At 43.7% G+C, this 23,723-nt stretch overlaps 1 protein-coding gene across 1 annotated transcript; it reads left to right on the top strand.

Annotated features, from left to right (window-relative positions):
* Positions 1–1,068: 1,068 nt before the first annotated feature.
* On the top strand, positions 1,069–5,806 carry Zic1 (Zic family member 1). Its single transcript, XM_051140419.1, has 3 exons — positions 1,069–2,867; positions 4,290–4,453; positions 5,142–5,806. The coding sequence occupies exons 1-3, from the start codon at positions 1,886–1,888 to the stop codon at positions 5,337–5,339; spliced, it is 1,344 nt and encodes a 447-aa protein (XP_050996376.1). The 5' UTR covers positions 1,069–1,885; the 3' UTR covers positions 5,340–5,806.
* Positions 5,807–23,723: the final 17,917 nt, after the last annotated feature.

The raw sequence follows: 23,723 nt of genomic DNA, 5'->3' as shown, positions 1-23,723 counted from the left end.
AGAGAGAGAGAGAGAGAGAGAGAGGAGGGGTAAGGGAAATAATGCAACTAGCTTTCCAAATTACCATTAAAAACAAAAACAAACAAACAAAACCCAATCCGACAAACCTCAGGAATCGGGAAAAGTTTAAGAGCTCCATCGTTTGGGTGTGAGTGGGCGCGCAGGAAGGAAGTCTGGGAAACTGAGGCTATGGGAGACACCAAGAAATCACGTTTCTAGAGAAAAGAGAGTGGAGTGCTCTCACTCGCTCCCGAATCTTAAATTATAAACAGGAGAGAGGCCCATCAAAAAGGAAGCGAACTTCAAAAGGAGCAAATAACAAAAGCTTCCTTTGCTTCCCCTGAAGGGAGGGGATGGGGAGGGTCGGAGAAAAGAAAGTTGCTGAGTCGGGACATTCTGGAAGTGCCTTTGGGGTGTTTCTCGGCTAGTCCCCGACTGCTGTTCTCCGGGACGCCGGGGGTCTCTAGTCTATAACCGCTCAGTGGAGGTTTGAAGGAAAGTGGCAGAGGGATGTATGTGGAGGGGAAGAGGCAAAGAAGAGGGAGAGGGAAAAGGGGGAGGGAAAGAGAAAGTGGAAGGGGGAGAGTGGGAGACATTAAAAAGAGGGGGAGAAAAGGGGGAATTTAGAAGAAGAGGGGGGAAACCGGGAGAGGGAGGGGTAGGAGACAGGAGGGAGGGGAGGGGAGGGGGAAAGACTGAAGGGAGGAGGAAGGGAGGGAGGGAGGAAGGAGAGAGAGGGGGGGGAGCTATGGACTATGGGAGGGAAAAGGAATCATTGCATTTTTTTTCCTTCCGTGAGAAGAGGGGGAAAAATTTGCCAGGGGGGAAAAAAGTTGCTACTCCTGGCAGCCCTGTTACTCAAAAGGGGATGTCAAGCGCTTTACAATACCTGGGATTGATGAGGCGGGCGGGCCAATGAGCAGCGCGCGGCGCCACCGCGCGCCCTTCGTTGGCGCGGCGGCCCCAGGCGGGGTGTGTGGGGGGATTGCCGCCTCACCAATCCTCGCCCGCGTCGGTTGCACGTGACGCCTCCCCCTGCTCCCATTCATCAAGGGGGGGGGGAGACGGTGTCGTCCTTTCAATTCATTTATCTGCAGGAATGATTGCTGCTATCAGTCTCGCGCTCACCGCCCGGCTGAGGAGGTGAAAGTTTCTCCCCAGGAAGATAAACCGCAAAAGACAATATTGTGCATGATTTGCGCCTTTTCTTTGCTTTTTCTCTCCCACCCCCCGTTTTTTTTTCAAAAAGCAGAGAGGGGGGAAAAGGGAGAGTGAAGGAGAGAGGAGGAGAGCCTGAGAGAGAAAGAGGAGAGGGAGAGAGAGAGAGAGAGAGAGAGAGAGAGAGAGAGAGAGAGAGAGAGAGAGAGAGAGAGAGAGAGAGAGAGAGAGAGAGAGAGAGAGACTGAGACTAGTGGAGAAGTGAGGAGGGGCACGCTGCGCGCGGAGACAGGGCTAGCTAGCAGTGGCGGCTCTCGCGCTCACATTCCTCTATGCCACAAATCCGGGAAGAAGTTTTATTGGGGGGCTGAGATGTTCTATGCCTTTCCCCGGGCAGCCTTGACTCGAGGCCCACTCGGCAGAGACTGAGCGGCGAGAAAGTGAGAGCCGGGCCGGTGCGGTTCCAGCGGCAGGCGCCGGAGCCCGCCTTCTACCGGCCGGCAGTCATTCCGTTTGCCTTCCTTTGGCCGGGTGGGCGACGGCTTGCGCCTCGCCGCTGCCTGCTGGTTAAGACTTCGTTAGGTGGGTCGACTCCCCCTCCCTCCTCCTCTTCTTCCTCCTCTTCCTCCGCCTCCCGTTCCTCCTCCTCCTCCTCCTGATCTTCCCTCCTTGGCGGGCGAGGGTGGGGGGGGGCGGGGGAGGCCGGGGCTTGCCCCGTGCAGCCACGATGCTCCTGGACGCCGGCCCCCAGTATCCCGCGATCGGTGTGACCACCTTTGGCGCATCCCGGCACCACTCGGCGGGCGACGTGGCCGAGCGAGACGTGGGCCTGGGTATCAACCCGTTCGCCGACGGCATGGGAGCCTTCAAGCTCAACCCCAGTTCGCACGAACTGGCCTCGGCCGGACAAACAGCCTTCACGTCGCAGGCTCCCGGCTACGCCGCTGCTGCGGCCCTGGGCCACCATCACCACCCGGGCCACGTCGGCTCCTACTCGAGCGCAGCATTCAATTCTACTCGGGACTTTCTGTTCCGCAACCGGGGCTTTGGCGACGCGGCGGCGGCAGCTAGCGCCCAGCACAGTCTCTTTGCAGCTTCAGCCGGCGGCTTCGGGGGCCCACACGGCCATACGGACGCCGCGGGCCACCTTCTTTTTTCTGGGCTTCACGAGCAGGCAGCGGGCCACGCTTCTCCCAACGTGGTCAACGGGCAGATGCGGCTAGGTTTCTCCGGGGACATGTACCCGCGGCCGGAGCAATACGGCCAGGTGACCAGCCCGCGATCCGAGCACTATGCCGCGCCACAGCTTCACGGCTACGGGCCCATGAACGTGAACATGGCTGCACATCACGGCGCTGGCGCCTTCTTCCGCTATATGCGCCAACCCATCAAGCAAGAGCTTATCTGTAAATGGATCGAGCCGGAGCAGCTGGCCAACCCCAAAAAGTCGTGCAACAAAACTTTCAGCACCATGCACGAGCTGGTCACACACGTCACGGTGGAGCACGTCGGCGGCCCAGAGCAGAGCAACCACATCTGCTTCTGGGAGGAGTGTCCACGGGAGGGCAAGCCCTTCAAAGCTAAATACAAACTGGTCAACCACATCCGCGTGCACACGGGCGAAAAGCCTTTTCCCTGCCCGTTCCCTGGCTGCGGCAAGGTTTTCGCGCGTTCAGAAAACCTCAAGATACACAAAAGGACGCACACAGGTATGAAAACTAATGTAGGACACTCTACCTCCCACCCGGGCCTGAGATTCGAAAGTTGGGGGCTGAGAGACACAAACGCGGCCTTGGTTGGGTCTGGGCCTCAGATTTCAAGAGACAGGCAGATCTGATTTTTAGTTTTTTAAGTATGGGAAAACAGAGAGCACGGACGAGAAGGATCCGAGCATACAGATTAAAAAACAAACAAACAAACAAACAAACAAGGAATAAAAAGAGGTGGAAACTGGGAAGCCGAGTCTGGCTTGGCCCAGCGCTTGAGAAGCTCGAATCCCGGAGAGGTGGCGCGCGTGGAGCAGCCGCGGAGGCGCCAGTTGCTCAGGCTACATACAAATCTAAAACTCTTTCTGGTGGCTATATTTTCTGGAACTTTGTTGAGTCCTTTCTACTGGGAAAAGGTAGAAGAAGTTGAGGTTGAGCTAAAGGATGCAGCAGCAAAATAGAAATAGGCGGCAGGCGCAATCGGAGTAGGGAATGTAATTTGAATCCGAGGAGAACATTAGGCTTATGCGCATTTGAAGAGATACATTTTAGAAATAACTGGTTGGGATTGAGGAGTGTGGATAGTTGGTGAAAGGTGTAGAAATCCTATCAGTTACAGTGTATAGAGACTGTTCTTAAAATGCGGGGTACCCGAGTTGGCCTTTAAAAACACTGACAAGTCGGAAGCTCAAAGAAACAAAAACAACAGCAGCAATAACAAAACAAGTGCCAGGCAACTCAAAGCTTCGGGTAGGGGGCAGGTTGGAAATTATGGGCCACTTGGGGTTAAGAGTCAGGGCATCTGACCGCCCTCCGCAGTTGGTCATTGTCTGGTGGGAGAGAACCCAACTTGAACTCTAGGTTTAATGGTCTCTGGCAGGTAAGAACTTTCCGCATAGAAGCCCCCTCCCCCTTCCAGATTACGCCAGGAAACGTGATGTGTGTAGGGGGTGGGGTGGAGTTGGGTGGAAGAGGCTACCAGGGGGTGCAGAGCGTCTAGGAGGGAAAAGAGCAAGGGGGAAGAGAATCAATCGGGTTCAGAAAACCATAAACGAAGAGCTTAGCAGAAGCCGCTGGGTGACCTCTGTAAAGACCTGGGCAGAAAAAACAGCATCTAGAACTATTCTGGATTGCAAACAGACAAACAAAAGTGCTACTGCTACTTCTAGTGATGCTACTACCACTACCATTACAAAGCAAAAATAAAATGTAGATATAATTGTCTCGGGTGTTAAAAACATAGCTAAGTTATTCATAGTTCCACTACAGCTGCATGAATTTATGAAAGCCCCAGATTTTAAGCTCGAAAGAGCTACCCTTGGGCAGCCAGCGTTTTTAATTTACTAAAGTTTATCTATGAAATTCTGAAAACAGCTACTGACTTATTTGAAATAAGACCCATCTCTTTCTCAACTTTCACATTAGGGGAGAAGCCCTTCAAGTGCGAGTTCGAGGGCTGCGACCGGCGCTTCGCCAACAGCAGCGACCGCAAGAAGCACATGCACGTGCACACTAGCGACAAGCCCTACCTTTGCAAGATGTGCGATAAGTCCTACACGCACCCCAGCTCTCTGCGCAAACACATGAAGGTAACGCCGCGGTCTGGCCGCTCGCCTTCGAGCAGGAATCCTTTCGGCGCTCGGGCCCGGGCCAGCCACCCTGGAGCGGCTTCTGGGCGGCCGCAGGAGCCGCGGAAGGCGGAGAGACAAACGGTTTCACTCTGTTGAGTGGAGCAGGGCAGAGGGAGCAGGGGAGGGAAAGATAGCCGCACCAGAGGCCAATTAAATTCACTGTTTCATAATGAAAGTAAAAATAAGTTAGGGAACTCCTAGGCCGCGCGGTTAGAGCTGGTGCGGTAAACTCGGCCATTGCTCCCGGCAGCCAAGAGCAGGCAGGCGAGATGCGGTCCTGTGCACAGCTCTCGATATCTGCTTTCCTCAAAAGTGGGCAGGCAAACTTTAGGAAGCAAACTTTCCTAGACTCTGGCTTCAAAAGCAGCCTCCTCCTTCCCACCCCCTCCCCCTTTTCTTTTGTGAGTACCTTGGGCACAGTTCCCCTCCTGGAGCGTGGCTGTGCAGGGCCAGGCCCGGAGAACCAAGCCCAAGTCCCATTGGTCCTGCCCGCGGAGAGTCTGGGAGATCCCTGGCTTTGAAAGAAGCGGGGAGGGGTAGGGGAGGGGGCGCAAGGCGGGAGGAGGGGGAAGCACAGCCTCCAAAGCCTTGGGTAGCCGCTGGGCCCACTCTTCATCTTCATTAAAACGCAACTTTATTCTCTCAGGTCCATGAGTCCTCTTCTCAGGGCTCACAGCCTTCGCCTGCCGCCAGCTCGGGGTACGAGTCGTCCACGCCACCCACCATCGTGTCTCCCACCACAGACAACCCGACCACCAGCTCCATGTCGCCCTCTTCCTCCGCGGTCCACCACACAGCCGGCCACAGCGCTCTCTCTTCTAATTTTAACGAATGGTACGTTTAAAATCCGAAACAAAACATGCCAAACCTATTTAAGAGACTGAACACACACGTATACACAATATTATTGAAAGAATCCTGAAAACGAGAAACCCCTCGTCCCGATCCCGCAAACGTTGGTTGTTTTGTTTTGCTTGTTTGTTTTTGTTTTTAAATCTGCCGGTAAAACTCCAGGACTGAGTAAAACAGAGGAAACAGCAAGCCTTACTTTTTTTTTTTCTTCAATTTTCTTTCCCCCGCCCCCCTTTGGAAAAGGCTTGGTAGCTGAAGGGCGGGAGGGGGTGGAAGAGAAGGCGGCTGCCTGACTGAACACCGCCAAAGGCCCTGAGGGGCAGTTTCTTGTTGGATCAGAACAAGCTCTCTGGGGCTGCAGCTTTTCTTTATCTTGTTTTGCTTTCTTGTAAATACAGAATTATTAGCGTAAATCTGTTCTGTTGGATTCTGTATATAGCTACACCTCGGTTGGAGTGGGTGGGTGGGATCGTGGCGTGGTGGTCTTTGCATTGGGGAGGGGAGGGCCGAGGGGAGGGGGGAGGGAAGGGGGGGTGGGCGTCCAAAAGCCAACTGTTTGTACTGAATGGCGAGAATGTTCTAGTAAGTGTGTACCAAAATGTGAACTACTTTGTACGGTTACAGTCTCCACGTTGACCTAACAGAATATTGATATTAATGTGCTTTTTTTGTATAAAGTGCAAACATTTCGTCCCAAAGTCTGAGTGCTTTAGTGCAGTAAAAATGTTGTTTCATGTCCTGTCAATAATTCGTATAGTACGAGCCTGAATCTACGTGTCAAACTGTTCCATTTGTTTATGTAAAGTGATATTAAAAAGATATAAACTATAGCTGTCCATTGCTTTTGGCAAAATATACAACCACACAATGTATATAATTCCTAGTTTCCATATTTATCCGCATGTAAAGGGCCCGGTTTATCCATGTTACAGCTATTCAATATTTATGGCTAGAAAAAAAAAAAAAAAACTCGTATGTACACTTTAGTTTCCAGAACTGTTTGGTAACCTTTCGTACCTTATTAAAGATTCTTAAATCTCAGTGATTGTGGTAGGAATTTCTTCTTCACATCCCCTCCCCCCAGCAACCTGTGCCAGCCTTAGTGCATCTTCCAGAAAGCTCTCCAGCTTCTCTTGCCTTCTTTTCTGTCATTGCAGGTCATATAAACTTGATAAATGAACGCTACCCTGCTGGCTCTCCGAGAGGGTGTAATTAGTATTTATATCAAAATTTATGAAACAAATTTTCGGCCTCGGTATAATTTAAATGACCTTTGCAGACATAGAATAACAACCATAAAAATAACGGAAATAGATTGCACAGACAACATCAATATTAATGTAAGCGAATTGTGAGAAGCTCGGGGGCTCTCTCTGTAGCCTTGCAAATGAACTTGCAGTCATTCAAGGGTTCAGCTGCCCCCTCCCAATTAAATCCTTTGATCTGAAACTGGATTGTAGATTTACAATATTATATTTTAAATTGCTGTCTTCAATTAAACCATTATGGTCATAACTAATTTTCAGGATGCCGATGCATGCTTTTCCAGGCCTTCCATCTTTGTACAAAAGTAAATGTCCATAAAGCGTTTCACTTGTATTTTTTCAAACGTGATGCTAATCTAAATTAATTACTTCCTATGATATATTATTATTCCTATAATTTTGCTACTGTCATTAGTTCTCTCAAAAATACATCTAGAAAAGAGAATTATTTTATGTAATGTGATTATCTTTCTATCTCTTTTATTTATTTCTCATTTACTTAAGAAATTTGTTCCATTGGCTGGCGTTGATACAGTAAATTTGTAAATGAGGAGACAATATAAAAAAATCTAAATTACTTGTGCTTAATGACTGTGGCAGAACGCCTTTTCTCTAAATCAGATTGTCTTTCTTGCAGTTTAGTTTGATAGATTTGCAAGCTATGCTGCCTCGGCAAAGTTAGGGTCTCTGGTAGGGATGCTGGTTTCTTTGTCTCTGGTTGTCGCTTGCATGATCGCCCCATTAGGCAGACAACGTAGCTAGAACTCACAAATCAGGCCCTTGGCTATGGCTGCAAGGGTGTGGGTGTTGGAAGTCAGAGGAAGCATGGCTCTGCTTCTCTACCATCCTCTGTATGTTCTGGAAGTTACAGGCCTAAGAAGGAAAACCTTCTAAGAGCTTTATATGTGTTTCACAGCCAGAGCAACTTAAGAAAGTATACCACTGGTTAATTAGAAAATAAAAATGTTATCCTCTTTAAAGCAACCACTGCTATTTGTATTTCTCATGTTTAGTCAACAAAGTCTTGTTTATAGATAAAAGACTTTGCTGCATTCATTTTTATCTTTTTTTTTTTTTGTAAAAAAAAATTGGGAATATTTATGTTTCACTGTAAAAAAAAAAAGTTCTGTTTGTAGCAGCAATATTGGCCTTTTATAAAGAGTGTCACCTTGCAAATTCCGTTGAGATTTTAAAAAGTTGAATCCTAAGCAAGAGTTGCTGTTAACTCTAAAAATTTGTGAGCTAAAACCCTGATCTCGGTAGGTTTGGAGATTTAAGACTGATGAACAGTGTAGAATTTCAAGTGACACTGGACTTCGAGCCAAACTTTAAACACAGAAAAAGGAATAGAGATAGCTCATCCTTCTAGGTAAAACAGATCTCCCTCTCCTCCTTGTAAAGATGAGGTTTTTCTGGATACTTGGTGTGACTATGATGATAGTTTTAAGAGCACTTTTGTGATTTTTGTCAGAGCATTTAAGAAGGCAGCATAGGAGTTTATCTTTGATTTGACTATTTCTAAATTACTAAAAGTTTACTTCAAATGTGAAATTCTGTCTGCTTGTTATGCATGCAATGCTCCTTTGCTTTAATATCATAGTGCAATGATTAAATATCACACTATGGCATATGACTTATATAAACTATTTAAAATACATTTTAGAAGTGTTTCTGTTTTCAAATTTCAAATATTCATGTAGATTTTAAAGTCAAATAATTTTATTGCCACTTGAGAAGCCCTCTGTATGTATTTATGAATAATCTCACAGCAAAGAAAGTTTTATAGAAGACAACATTTATGTCAGCCCCCCCTTGCTTTGTTTTCCTCAATGCCCACCACAAAGAAAAAGTCATTAATGATGTAAGTTACCAAAACAATGCTTTAAACTAAAATGTAGTCTATTATTTTGCTGGCACCTTTAATGTCTGGTTCTTGAGATGTATTCTTTATACTTTTCTTCATGGGCTATTAGGTTTTGAAATACATGAATGTGAACAGAGAAATATGTTGTTAGACTCTATTTAGCAGGAGCTGAAGATGCTGCAAATGGCTGGTTTCTATGTGTAGTTGTGGATTTTGATCTAGGGAGAAGGCCGTACTGGTTCATAGAGCATACATACTGCATTGTATTCTGGATCCAACCAAATGAATAGGACAGCTAACAAGTTATTAAAATGGTACTTTGTGTCAACAGAAAATGCCTGAGTACAAGCAATCATTTGAGAAATGAAGAGAGATGAGTTTGGTGTGTGTGTGTGTGTCTGTGTGTGTGTGTGTGTGTGTGTGTGTGTGCATTCAAAGAGCAAACATGTAAACACACAAGCACCATTTATGTAGAGACTGAGTAATTCTCAAATATTTCAGATCCTTTGTTTTCTGCTTCAAAAGCTACCCCCAACTGCTTTAAGCATTTGCAGCTGATGATTTTGATTTTTTAAAGTCAAGCATTCAAGTTAACCTTTAAGAAGCAAACCACCTCTAAAAGAAAGATGTAACCTTTCAATTGCCTTATATTTATTTATTTATTCATATATTTTTAACTGACAATGAAAATAGCACTAACCTTCTTTCCTGATGGGTTTGGCATTTAGATATTTTTATTTTTTGATTGTGAAGTTTTCTCAGAACTTTGAAAGGTTTGTCAATAACAGTACACTCTCCAGCATCTCCCTTATCTCCCCAAATGTTTCTAAGCCCCCAAATTGAAGCCAAGGTGTAATTAGTGCCCAGGCTATTAGTGAATCATCGCTTATAGACTTGGTACCTGAGCACATTACTGGCCAAGAAGTGACTTGGAGAAACTGTTGGATCTTAAAGGTCGATTCAGTGTAAGCCATTCTGATGGGTAACTACATGTGACCTGGTATACTTAAAAGGAAAGCACTGGCTTTATTCCTTTAACTATTTCTGGTCTATATGTAAAAACATCAGATTTTATATATTTTCAATTTGTACTTCTCCCATTTCTCCAATTTAAAATGCCAATCATTCCTCTTTAGGTACAGAGGCCTAGACTCCCAGTAACATCAATTGTAGTTCTCAGAACTGAGCATTCACACCAAGAATGTTTTTATGTTTTCATAAACAAATAACATAAACATTTTTATAAACGTTCATAAGAAAGTTTTTATGTTTTTATAAACATGGTCAGAGTTGATAGCATTCTTTACTTTTTGAATTCTTGAAAATAGAGCAGCAACAGCAAGACAGATCTTGGTTTTTGCCAGGCCAGTCATTAAAGGCCTGTCTAACTCATAATATTTTTTTCTTTTAATTTTTAAAGAACCTCGCTGGCTGTAACCCGTACCCATTTAAATTGGCTATAGAATGAAAGGTTGTTTATTTGTTTTTTGGTGTGTGTGATTATGTAGAAGTCTTATTTACAAATGATAGTTACTAACTAATTTGAGACAAGCAACAAAAATGTTAACTTATTGTATGGATTCAAGACTTTCAACGTCTTGAAAATATGTTATTTTCATATTAATAATGTTGCCCTTCAATCTGTCAGCAGCTGCTTGGCTTAGTTTCTTTGCCCAGCAACAGGAAATACACTGTGCAAACTCGGGGCTGTTTTATCCTACAAGGTGGAATCGTCATCAGCTCCACACGAGGGGTTTCTGTACGATGAATTAGAGGTGGGTTTTTCTAGAAGAAAAAATAGAGTTTAGCTATCAGAAGAAAAAAAAAATAGAGTTTAGCTATCAGAAGAAAAAAAATGGAGTTTAGCTATCTAGCACGGAAACTATGTTTGTCAATGGTGATGCTAGAGACCTGTGCTAGTCTGTACACTGAATTCTGAGAGTCTTCAATGGCCAAGGTGATTCTCTGTAGCCGGCTCAGGAGAACACAGCAGGCTGAGAAAGTTATCCAGAGACGCACCCACCCACAGCACCAGCACAAGACAGCTCCTGTATATGGGCATGAACACACTGTAACCTTGCCTTCAACAACAGTAAACTCTCTATAAGGTATTAGAACGCAGCAAACGTATAAAACAAAACGCTATCACCTGTTTATTTGTGCAACTATTTCCAATACAAGCCTCAAAAAATGTGGATGTAAACGCTGAGGAAAGCTCAGATCGCATGATTCTTCTTCTTTTTTTTTTTTTTTTTTTTTTTTTTTAAATTCTCCCTTCCGGAAAACTTTAAGCTTCTGCGAAAGAAACTGAAGTTGTAAAAGAGGAGAAAAACAAGATTAAAAGATGGGATAGAGTTTTGCTGACAGAAACAGTTTTGCCTAGGAGGATATTTTGAAAGTATGGAAGTATGGAAACGGGCCTGAGGAATGAGTAGAGAGGAAACTCTCTATTCAGCTAGCCTTTCAGTTCTTGCTTAGAAGGTATGACCACACAAGACTGTGTGGGTAACCTAAGGGGCTCGCGGTGCCTCCGCCAGCAGGGAAGTGTTTCCAGCTCTCTTCCACACACACCCCCGCCCCCCTAGCCTCCAGCCGGACCAGCAGCGCGCATGCGCGGCATGCAGCCCAGGGTTCCACGTGCTAATGAATATGCATAGTGCCCCCGCCCTTGGCGAGCAGAGGAGGGAATCGCGGAAGCTCCCGCCTGTGAAAGTCTCTGGCCTGACTCCCAAAATAGTGCGGCGGGGAAGCCGCACGTGTTTGTTTTCAAACCGCGCTGGTTTAAGTGAGTTCACAATGCCAGCAGAGGCTCGGGCAACCTGCGGCCGCCACTACAAGAATTGAGTGGCGGGAGCGGTGCTGGATTTTCCCCTTTCCCAAGGGCTGAAATGTTGGATTGCTTGGCTAGAGTGGGCCACACATCCTGTGCCCGGGCTCCTGGCTTACTCCCTGTCCACTCAGTGTTCCCCTATCTTATTCCTTCTAAAGCGGGTTCTGTCACTCTGGCAGTTCTCAGACGCACGCCATTTCCGCATTCCTCAGACACAAAGTCCTTTGGGCTCAACTGGTCCCTAGGGCTCAGGATCGGCTTTTCAAGGGCCGGGAAATGGGAGGACTTCCCATTTTCCTTATTCAGAGCAGATCCTCGTGTGTCTCTGTCTTTGCGTACCCCTCTGACCTTCCTGTAGCCTTCTGGCTTTCCTCCAAGGACCCAGTCCCCCTACCCCAATTTACTGCACTAGAAGCTATTTGCCTGAATAGCCACCCTAGGGTCTTTTACGAACACCTCTCAAATACTAGTCAAGTTGCTGCAATGCGACCTGCGACAGTCCCGTTGAGCTCAGGCGTGCTCCACGTGAGGATTTAGTGCACAGAACCGCTTGACCCAGAGACCAGGAAGTGTGGACTTCAGGTGCTGGGGAAGTGGTTTTCTCTCCTCGTGACGTTTGTGGAGTTCTGTACATAGTGTAGTATTTTAAGGCCTATGGGTTATTTTCCGATCAATCGTATAACCTGTCTGACGCAGTGACCAGCATTTCTTTACAAATAAATGGTTAGCGGAGGTCTCTGAGACAGCTCTACCCTTTCATGGGCTTGTAGAATTCCGCCTGTTTGGTGTTTTAATTAAAACCCTGTCCAATGATGGCAGAAATGGCCTCCAAGACCTCCAGTCCTCCTCTGAACCTCACTTTCAGCCGAACATGTAGAGCCATTTTGTGGCGCTCACACTCTGTCAACAGTGAAAGTCACTGTCCAGTTCACAATGAAGTCTGCTTTAGGGCTAGCACAACTTGTGTCGTTGATTCTTTCACTTGGGGGCCATGACAGCCAAGCCCTCTTAGGCCTCGTACTTGACAGAGAGGTTTTGAATACGTCATTACCGGGACAAGGCCTTCCATCCTACATAGCTTGCTTGGTAGCTCAATGCTATTTTCACCCAACCGATCTCGCAGCTCCATAATGGAGGTTGCATTTTGCTGTAGGCTCTTTGCATGCTTCTCCATTCCTTGCTCCCCCGTGAGGGTTAGGCCCACGGGGAAGTCTGTTCAAAGTCACTCACCCTGAACACTTAAAATAGTGGTTAGAACACGAAGGTTGGGTTAGTTCTTTCGAGGTGCTCACAGCTTCTGGTCGGTGCAGAATCCTTGAAACAGAAGCCATCCACTGGAGACTTGGGTTTTTCTGAGTTTGAATACCCGGGCCGGCCGAGAGCGACCAAGACTCCGGACTCTAGCTAGTGATGAAGGTCTGTGAGGGGGTCGCTGAGTAGAAAGCTCAAAGCCAGCGTGTGTTCCTGCGTCTTTCCTCAAAGACCAAGGCCCAAAGAACCTTTTTCATTTGGCGCAGGCTGAAGGAAGGGAGGGGAGGGGCGGGATGGAGTTCGGAGGGGGGTAGGTACACTGTGGGGGATGGCGGGGGTCTCGGTCGAAAGCGGGACTCAGCTCGGCCGCCGCCTGGGAGCTGACACAGTAGCTGTGCTCTCCAGCCGGGAACAGTAGAGGAGTCAGAGCCAGAGTCCGAGAGACTCAGGTTCCAGAAGGGCCAGCGGCTCCGTGCCAGGTCAAGTTCAGTCTACACTGGCGGCAGTTTGCGGGTGTGGGAGCTAAGAAAAGGGAGCCCCGACCTGCCTGCTGCTTTCTTTCCCTCACATTTGCGCCTTAGCCCCTTCCCAAATTGCTTGTCTTCGGTAGGAATGACTATTCACTCCGCTTCAATCAGCTGCCAAACCTGTCCGAAATCTAGACCCCAGATCTGGTAAGTCCAGTTTTTCCCGCGCCCCCTAAACCACCTTCCCAGCCACGTGGGTTCACGGCAGCCAGTGCGCGCGTGACCCTAGGCGCGCTCCACCAAGTTGGGCGGTTTGGAGCACCATTCTCCACAGCCAGGCTGTTCCCACCCCCCCACCCCACCCCCAGCGTAGCCCCAAGGGTTCTGGCTTCTATAGTGAGGCGTGAGATGCGAGTGTCAGCTTTGCGATCCTGGATCCTCTTTGGCCCTGTAGTCACCATAGCTATCTTAAAAAAAGAAAAAAAAAAAAAAAAAAAAAAGAGGGAAAAGAGAAAAGGGGGAAAAGATGAAGAGGGAAAAAGAAAAAAAGAAAAGGAAAGAAAAGAAAAAGAAAGAGAGCTTTCCCCAGGGGTAGGGTGGGGGTGGGGTAAGGCAATGGAACAGGAGACTTGCCTGACTTTCCCTAGGCAATCACAAAGGTGTCCAACAAAATTCACACATGTTTTTATTGGGATTCTGTGAAATTATCATTATTAGTGTTTTAACATTTAACATGTGCGTCACTCATAGCTTCTCAAGTATACATGCCTCTTGGGGACATTTTTAACAATCTCTTTGTCCTCCAATACTGATTCCTTTCCTACAAGGAAGAAAAACTCGTAATTTAAAAAATCAGCTGCGTTAGGACATGTCGTTTACTAATGCGAAGAATGAGGCGAGGGGTGGAGAAAAAAACAGCCATGGTATTTCTAGTGGGAGCTCCTGTGTGCACTATTACTAAAATGTGAGAGATGGATGGGGGTGATGGTGATCAGGGCGCTGGAAGGAAGGAGGCTTTTGAACTACTCTGCCCTGTTGCACAGGCCTGACCTTTGGCTGACACGGCCACGGAGCCGGCCGTTCGTTAACGAGGATTTGATACATTAGACATTCCAGCTGGGCGTGTAAACCCACGCTCTGAATCCAGATTTCGCTTAAATTAGTGTTCTAGGAAATGATCTTTCTAAGTCCTGAGGCTTAGCTGAGTGTCAGGCAGGGCCCTGAAAAGGGCAATGAAAGGATGCCGGGTAAAAGGCACATTCCTAGCTCCTTAAATAAATAAATAAGAAGAAGTAAAGCAAAATAAAAACATTTTGAATAATTCCTGGAATCCTCCAGGGGTCCACTTTGAGGCAACCACTTATAAATAAGGCTGATTTCATTCTAATGTGTTCGATCCGAGACATCTTACCAGGCAACGCCGGGAAAGCAGAGTTACAGTTACGGATACCCATAAGATATGACTATTTTAGGAGATATTAGAGTGTAACTATATATTCTCAGGAGATACCAGAGCGTAACCCAGGCAGCTAGACACATGGAGAAAATGTGACCACAGTTTTAAAAAGCCATTTTTACAAGTTGCACTCTCTTTAACTTGCTTCAACAACTTCGTGACAGACTGGCCACGAAGTCCCAGAGAACAGTTAGCCTAATAGATTGAGCGTGTCCCTGGAGAAGTCTCAGGCCAGACCACTTGCTTGGTGGGCACCAAGGCTCTCTGGCATTTACAGACAAAAGTGTCCATACATTTCACTAGAATCTCATCAACTCTGTTAGGGGATGCATGTCCAGGAAATGCTTTTCCTCCCCGCTTTCCATCAACAGATCCCGCCTGCAGACACTCATAATTGGGGGAAGAAATTCGCTCCTGCCGTAGTTCACGTACAAGAGGGAAGCCAGTTGAAGTCGGAAAATGAAGTGGTAGAGCTCTGTCTGCTTGCAGACTTCCAACCACCCGCTTCTACGGCTGCCCGAAGCCCTGCAGAGCCGCTCAGAGCCAGCTCTCAGCGCCGGGAGCGCCGTCTTTTCCAGGCAGGTTTTGCTGGAGCAGCGCAGGGCTGGTTCCAGAAACCAAAATTCATTACTGGAAAGAAAACAGTTAGCAGTATTCGGTTCAAGGAGTCTTTACCTCTGTTCCTCCACTCCTCCAGGTGTAGATGAAAAGATGGAAATTAAACGAAAAAGGCTACTAGTATCATTAAATATAAAACAAACAAAAACTTTAAAAGCAAGAACTCCTGGGGGAAGAAACCCTTCTTTTCAAAACCGCGAGTTAAGAAATCCAGTCAGGACGGGCCTCTGATAGATTCGGAGTTTGTTTCGGCCCCAGTATTGTCGGCTCAAATATCAGTCTTGTATGTCTGGCAACATTTGGGTCCTACGTACCATGAAGGCCAAAGTTCCTTTGGGTAAAATATTTTTTTTTCCGTATATTCTTAAGGAGTTTGCAGCTCTAGGGTCGCTTAAACTCTGGCCTAGAGACTAGGCAGGCTAGGAAGGAGGCAAGCTCCCGGCTGGTTAGGTAGGAAGCCTAGTTCATTTTCGCAAGCCCTGGGTCCCAGCCACTTTCCAGCACTCCAGCCCGAAGTGCACTTGTACGTTATTTTCTCTTTAGGCCTATGTGTTTAAGTCAGTACAAACCGATGCTGACCCTCCTGAGACTAGAAAGAAGTAAAGTGGCCTGGCTTGGTTGGCTTTCTACGCTCCTCATTCCTCTGTGGCCTGGAAGGCTACCCTCACTTTTGTGTTTCCAGACAAGGTCTCAGTCTGGGTGCCGCTGGTAGTCCCCGGAGTAGCCAAACTCAGCTGTAACTTTTCTGGGGAACCACAAACTAAACTCCCTTCCTACCTCCGGGGGGGGGATGGTGGTGGTTAAAGGTGCCTTTGCCCCAGGGCTCCCAGTACAATCCACCCCCCTTCCTCCTGGGGAGGGGGCTGCTGGGGACCTGACGCAGGCAGAGTGGCCGCTGACGTCAGGGGCTGTTGGCCGCAGGACCCCAGCCTGGCAGCAGGAGCCGCGCTGGGGCCTCGTTAATTTTCCTCCCGGTACTGGGCATAGCAAAGAAAGCGCAGGCTGCTCTGGTCTCAGGTCTTATCCACCTTTTCCTTTGGGGCATAGGGGGAAAGGAAAAAGAGGGAGATTCGTTTTTTCAAAGCCTCGAAAACTTAACTTCTCACTTTACACCCCTCCCCCTTCCCACAAGTAGGGTTGAAACTCACTATCTACCTGGTCTGAGGGCACGTCCTACCATTTCGCGATAAACCCAACACCTGAGACGTCCCTGTTAAACCCAGGCTCTCTGCCTCTTCTCTCTGGGTCCAGCTTTTTTGCCAGAGCCTTAGCTGGATCGCCTACACTGTTATGGTTGATTAATAAAAAGAATAGCCCCCTCCCGTTCCTCCAGAGACACAGCCAAGACAAACAGGCGAGCCTTACAGCCCGGCGTCAGGAATAAAACTCTCATTTGTAACATCCAAAGTAGTTTTTCTTTGTAAAAGCGTTTATAGGAGAAACTAGAAGAAAACAGAATTTTACACATGTTAAGCAGCAACTTAAAAAACTCCACCCTTTCTGGTCCCAGTACAGTTGCGTTTTCAACTTTACAGTGGCGGTCACCGAGAGGGGATCCTCTCTTGGGCCTTTCCTCGAGATAGGCAGGGGGAAGAAATCCATAATGCAGTTCCACAGGTGACAGGGATGCGATTTTCTGGAGAACCAACTAACTGAAATTAGAATAAAATATAAAAGCCCACTCCCCCAACACACAGGAAAAGAAGCAATTTACAAATCCAAATGTTCTGAATATCATTTGCCATAACGAATTTCTTTGAAATTAGATAATTGAATAAAAAACTCATTTGGAAAATCTTGAATATAAAAAGGAAACTTACACGAATCTTTGTGTATTGTTGAAAAATAGAGGGTCCTGACAAATATAGGATCATCCTCATAATTAAGAATGTGAAATGAATTTACCCAATACTCACTGGGTCAGAATACAAAGCCACTGTATTTATAGCAATGCCCAGAAAAGTACCATACAAGGCAAGTGATTCTAACACAGAGAAAGACAATAATCTGGGTTTTAATATTGTTTTGAAACTTTCACAGCAACTGTAAATTGGTTTCCCTTCAAAATTTTGATGATTTTATTACAAAATTAGTAAGTTACTTAGCCAGTAATTATATGGCGAGCACATGCATTGATCTACAGAAATATAATCAATTATTATTTTATAAAATGAGCAGAACAGAACATTTATAAGATTTATATATTTTTGAAGGAGGCTTTTGGCAAGTTTAAGTGGCCACATTAGTAAATATACAAAGTCCTACAAGCATGTTCTAAATGAAACAAATGTCTAGGACAGTGTACTTGAAATGCTAAAAAAAGGTTTGAAAGAAACTTTATTTAGGGCAAATAAAAATAATTGAGCAAAGGCTCCAGATGAAAACTATTTCTTTCAGTGATCATTGCATAATTTTATAGTTTGCAATACCTAATACCTAGACTTTTAATTAAAATTCCAAAGCCATGTTAACAAGATTGGGAAATACTTGGAGATGAGGACAGTAGTTCATCAGCATTCAGTAACTTTGGTGCCTTGTTGCTGTTTTATGTACTTCTTTTATGTTCCATAAGCCTTTCCAGAGGGCTTTGCTATTTTTAGTGCGGTGGGCTGAAATTTATGGGCCTATTATATATTCCAGACTATGTGGGTAACATTGTGTCTTGGGGAAAACTATGCTAAAAGTTAGCTAATATTATTAAGAGTTTTTAATCAATAATATTAGAGATATAAGGAAATAGTTTTATGAAAGTGATAAATTTCAAAGTCACTTTTGTTCTTGTTGCTGTCTCCAGTAAGTGATCTATATACGATTTGGAGCTTCAGTTTCTGACCTGGCAAAGGCCAGGTCAGATATTTCTCTGTGAACTTCAGTACTCTGGAGAAGATGACCTCTAGATTTTTGTATGTCCTTCAAAACTGTGAGTTGGCTTACTATTGCTAAGTGAGTTAGAAGAAAAATAAGTCTAAACATAGAATTTGATTTATGAAACAAATTAAATCAAGGTAAATGCTTAATCAATTCAAACATAAATACAGCTGACTGGCATTTCCATGTCACATACCACTTGTTCATATCCTTCATTTCTAAGAGTCACTTATCAGAAACATGAACATCATTAAGCATGGAAAGACATCAAAAAATTGCTTCCCAGTTGGAAAGTAAAATAAAATACATTTCCAAAATGTTTTGTCTATATAAACTATAAGGCATACTTTGAAAACTAGGGGCACAAATAGAAGGGGTATTAAAACTCAGATCCTCAAGGGTGCACATTGGCTAAAGCATTGATACGAAAATGGTTGCAAAATATATTCACTATACCTATTGAAGGCTGTACAGATGCCACTTTGAAGAGAGAGAGAGAGAGAGAGAGAGAGAGAGAGAGAGAGAGAGAGAGAGAGAGAGAGAGAGGCACAATAGTTTTGCTGCATACTCTTTCATTTCTGGGTTAGTATGAATGTATATATATATATATATATAATATACTATTATATATATATATATATAGTATTTAGTTTAAAGATTCTGAAAACATTTCTTGTTACCTTCCTATTAGCTGACTGCACCTGACTGGATCAGTCCATCCATTAATTAATAAAACAAAGAAGCTTTAAAGATAAAAATGGTCAAAATGATAGAGACAATGACATCTCAGAAAAAGAGTCCAAACTCTGATGCCCTATATTTGACCACTTTTCCTTGGTGGGGAGGCCTGGTGGCATTCAGAGAAAGGATAAGCAGGCTACCAAGATGAGACATGAAAGCCTATGACCATATAGTGGGGGAGGAGGTCCCCCTCGGTCATAGACCTAGGGGAGGGGAATAGGATGAAAGTGGGAGGGAGGGAGGAACAGGAGGATACAAGGAATGGGATAACAATTTAGGTATAATCTGAATAAATTAATTAAATGCATTTTTAAAAAGATGCCAAATACTTTTTCCTCTCCAGGAATAAAATGGGAGAGAGAAGTAGGTTAAAAGTATGATACTTTCCGTAAGAAACACATAAATAAAAATAAATAATACCTTTTTCATTCTCTTTGGGATATAATGGATACCACATGTTTTTGCTTTTCTTCCCTCAGTTCACTTCTCCCTTCCTTGCTTTTATTCTCATCTCCACCTCTTTCCCTTTCCCTCACATTTGCTCTGGAACTACAGGCAATACACACTTTTGAAAAGGCCTTTCTCTGTGGATGACAATGGCATACTCAGTTTGCACTGGAATCTTTGCCAGGATATCATCTATTGGGAGCACTGTTGGTGTGCTCAGGTGAAGTAGGCTAGCACAAGCTCCCATGGATGGACTTAGGCAGTTTGAATGTTAGACTCTGGGATGTTCTAAGGCTTTCAGATCTCTAAATTCTATTTTCACGATTGCGTCAGACCAACTAAAAACCCAGTTTTGACAATTCCTAGCAAATATTTGCAAAAGAATGCCCATCAGTGATGAGGATACCCACACTTGTAGAACTGTGCAGAATTGTGGAACATTATATTCTTCTGCTTCTGTTTTAAAACCTAAATAGAGATTCTTTTGTTATTAAGAACAACCCCCTTTCTTGTTTTTATTATTGGTCTGTATTCGTTTTAAAGCTTTTCCTATAAAAGTGCCAGCATAGTGACTATTTTTTTTTAATGTGTGTGAATTTCTAATTTGCTCTGAGATATTAAGGCATGATTTTCACGTTCCTGAGATTGACTTGGTTCATTGACAGTGTTTCTTAGAATGATTTTAAGCTCTTTTTTTTTTCTAACAGTCACCTCATGAAACCAAGAAATAATTCACGCTCTTTAAAGCTGGCTGTACTTAATTTCTATGAAGTTCTAAATAGGACTCACCTATTCCTAATACAAGAAACAGAAAAAAACAGTTTAATATCTAGATCCTTGTTTTCCCTTCTCTGTTGGATTCTGGATTCACTGGGAGTGCTGCATGCAGCCCAGTTTGATCTCTACTGACAAATAGCTCTTTGTATAAGAGACTTCTGGCAGGTGTGCAGTGCTTTTGAAGAACTAATTTTGTGAGTGCTTTAAATTATTTACATGTCATGTGACTTTTCCTATTTATTTATTTATTTAAAAGTGTATTTACATATTTTATTTTACGTGCATGGGCGGTGTTTTTCCTACATGTAGATCTGTGAACCACCTGTGTGCCTATGCCTATGGGACTGATTAGAGATGGCTGTGAGCTACTGTGGTGGTGCTAGGAATGGAGCCCAGGTCTTCTGCAAAAAAAAGCTAGTGATCTTAACACCCGAACCATTTCCCTACCTTATCTTCTCTTTATAAAGAATACTTATGAACAAATGTCAATATATATGAAAGTAGAGAGAATAATGTAACAAAATATCACTCATTGGTAATATTTACTAACTTCTGGTCCATATTTTATACTTCTGTGTTTATAGTAGAGTGTTTATGCTTCCATTCAGTGCTCTATTTGAGGATTATTTGAATCGTATAATCTTAAATTTCATACCGTTTAAATTGAACATATTTGTTATTACCTGAACAGGCAGTTAATGTAAAACAGACTGTTTTTGTGAAGGCAGTTTGTGTGTGTTTTCAGAAACATTCCCATTTGGAGCTTCTGGATTCTTATTCTCCTTCTTTTTAAGTAAAGAACCACTTCCAGTACCAGAGACCTTATTAACCACTGGACTCAAGAACCATTGTGGTACTTCAAAGGAAAAGAATAATTTAGTTGATTCTCATCATAATAAAAATGGGAGCATAAATCAGAGACTTTAATAGTACCCAGGGTCCAGTAGTCATAAAAGAATCAGAATTGTTCACCCAGTTTTTAAGTTGGAGACATGATGACTAAGCCTTTTAAAAAATAGGAACATGTTCCAATATAAAAAGAACTATTGTATATGGAAAAACTTCCACTGAGGAACTGGTCGATTTCAGTATCAAAACACCTGTGGCAATATGTCAACTACCAATAAGATAGTAAACATGATTTTGTGTGATTCATATGTACTTTTTAAAACTGTTTAAATTTATTTATTTATTTCTGTGGATTGCCATGTTCAGAACATAACACACCTGTGGAGTTTAGAGGACAACTTGTTAGAGTTGGTTGGAACTGGGAATTGAACTGAGGTCTTCCACGTGGCAGCATCCGGACCCTCACCTGTTGAGCTGCCTTGCTTTCCTCAATATCACATTTCCTTAGATCATTAGGCTATCTAAAGCTGCATATTATGGCTACTCTTTAGAAAGAGAATACGTGATAGCTGTTGATTAAAATTAGGAAAGGTGGGCCGCTCATTTTCTGAGATAATTCTTGACTCATGGTTCCTTCTCCCATGACCAAAATGCCTCTCAGACTTCATTTAGAGCCTCTTCTTGGTGGAATACGAAAATGCATTAATCTTTTAAGCTATAATTCTTACAACTTTTGGGATCAAAGTACTTTTTTTTCCCCAATCCTGGGATGTTGTTGTTAGATAACTTTAAAAAGAAGCATTGTAATACTAAAGTGTGTGTGTGTGTGTGTGTGTGTGTGTGTGTGTGTGTGTGTGTGTGTGTGTGTGTACATCAGAGGACAACTTTTAGGAGTAAGTCCTTTTCTTTCCTCATGACAGTTCTGGGGCTCGAACTCATAGCATCAGGTTTGGCAGCAGGCACCTTCATCGCCTGAGCCATCTAATGAGCTCCTTGTTTAATCTTCTTGAGAGTTTGACTATACATTTTAGGCTAGCTTTGAACTCATTTTGTAATCTAGGTTTGCCTTGATCTCACAACTTCTGGGATTATAGGTATGTACCATCATGCCCTGTTTATCACAGACTTGAATTTTAATAGTGGTACTCTTCTCATCTTCCAACTGGGTCTGAAATATCAGGAATGAGAATGCAGATCTTTTAAAATAGCAAAGTTATCTTTTCAAGCTTTGCCCCTACTCACAACACTGACTCTTGTCTTAGTTCTCTTCCCTACACTGTAACCGTGTTTTCCTGCCTAGAATCCTCATCTTGGCTAGAGAATGCCATGGCCCTGGGCTCCTCCGTGAGATTTGGGCATTAGAAACCTCTTAGTTTTTTAGTTTCTTGAAATTGTATTCTAGGAACGGAGATGTAACTCAGTGGTTTGGATACTGGCCCCTCTTACAGTTGACACAGGTTCAATTCCCAGAACCCATATGGCAATTCATATCTGTCTGAAGTTCAAGTTCCAGTGGATCTGACTCCCTTGCACAGACATGCATGCAGGCTAAACACTAATGCACATTAGACACAAATAAATAGCTGGGTAGTGGTGGCAAACACCATTGATCCCAGCATTCAGGAAGGAGAGGCTGGTGGATCTCTAAGTTCAAAGCCAGCCTAGACTACAGAGTGAGTTCCAGGACAGCCAAGACTACACAGAGAAACTCTATCTTGAAAACCAAAAGCAAACAAATAAAAACAACAAATCATAAAAAAAAAAAATAAGCCCCAAGATTCTGACCCACACAACCTATTTCTTTTTATGTACTGAGAAAATAGGTCTATCTTCTCCTTGCATTGTGCCTACTATCACAAACCTTTGTCGTAAAGTTATGTCTGAACATGCTAAGTTTGGAAGCTTAAAGTGACTGATCTTTGAAGTCAATGTGGGCTTCCTTTAGGTCTGAGTTTCTCAGACCATTTGTATCAGAAACATATAGGGGTGAGCAGGGGTGGGGATGGGGTGGGGAGTGGAGTGCTAAATATTCATGTTTCTGGATTTTACTTCAAGTGTAGTGAATTAGAATGTTCGAGTTAGGCATAGTAACTAGGCCTCTGCATTCTTAGCATAGAGAAATTTGAAAAACATTGACTAACACGCAATAGGTGTCTAGATTTGTCTAGATATCTTTTTCCCTCTCTGTTTCTATTACTGAAACTTAAAACTGTTCATATTTCTCATGTCTGGAATCCTTAAAGGTTCACAGAAACAACCAGCCAATCAACCAAACAGCCACAGGGCCATTTTTAAGCAAATAAAATTGCATTTCAAACACTTCACTTAGAACCTCATTACAGGAAAACAGTCTTCTAGATTTGGCATTAGAATAGGAACTTGTTCATGATATTAGTAACAATAATGTAGATGAAAATGAATTTTAAAATGTTAAAACCTAACAGACTCATAGTTTATATTATAGCAGCGTACAATTTGCTCACTGAATGCAGAACAAAGAAATTAAGAAACGTATTTCCAAAGGATGTCCATATTGTGGATAACAGGAACATTGCAAAAAAAAAAACAAAAAAACAAAAAAAAAACAATTGGGAAAAATGTACCTGATTCAAATATGCTTTTTAAGTTATATAATTCTGACTCATCAAGGAGACTTAGGATATCTTTATATTTATGTAAAAATCATTGTTTTTTTATGTATCTATTTCTGACTCCATATATTCAACTTTACCATCTAGTCATCACTTCATTTATATTTATCTATCTTTAATATGCAAATGTTATAAAATTAGAATCCAAGTTCCATGAGAGTGAAGGATGTTGTTCATTTTAATTATGGATTTTCTGGCCCAAACATGCTTCTTTCTTTATTATTATTATTATTATTATTATTATTATTATTATTATTATTATTATTATTATTTTGGTTTTTCAGGACAGGGT

This window comes from Acomys russatus, chromosome 32 (assembly GCF_903995435.1).
Source record: "Acomys russatus chromosome 32, mAcoRus1.1, whole genome shotgun sequence".
Lineage (NCBI taxonomy): Eukaryota > Metazoa > Chordata > Mammalia > Rodentia > Muridae > Acomys > Acomys russatus.
Note: the sequence above shows the minus strand (reverse complement) of the source record. Positions and strands in the feature narration are given on the sequence as shown.

What these genes read in the sequence shown, in the direction of transcription:
- Zic1 (XM_051140419.1), top strand. Translation starts at nt 1,886, where the DNA reads ATGCTCCTGGACGCCGGCCCCCAGTATCCCGCGATCGGTGTGACCACC. An exon ending in ACACAAAAGGACGCACACAG is followed by an intron (nt 2,868 to 4,289) that starts GTATGAAAACTA and finishes CTTTCACATTAG; the next exon opens with GGGAGAAGCCCTTCAAGTGC. An exon ending in CTCTGCGCAAACACATGAAG is followed by an intron (nt 4,454 to 5,141) that starts GTAACGCCGCGG and finishes TTATTCTCTCAG; the next exon opens with GTCCATGAGTCCTCTTCTCA.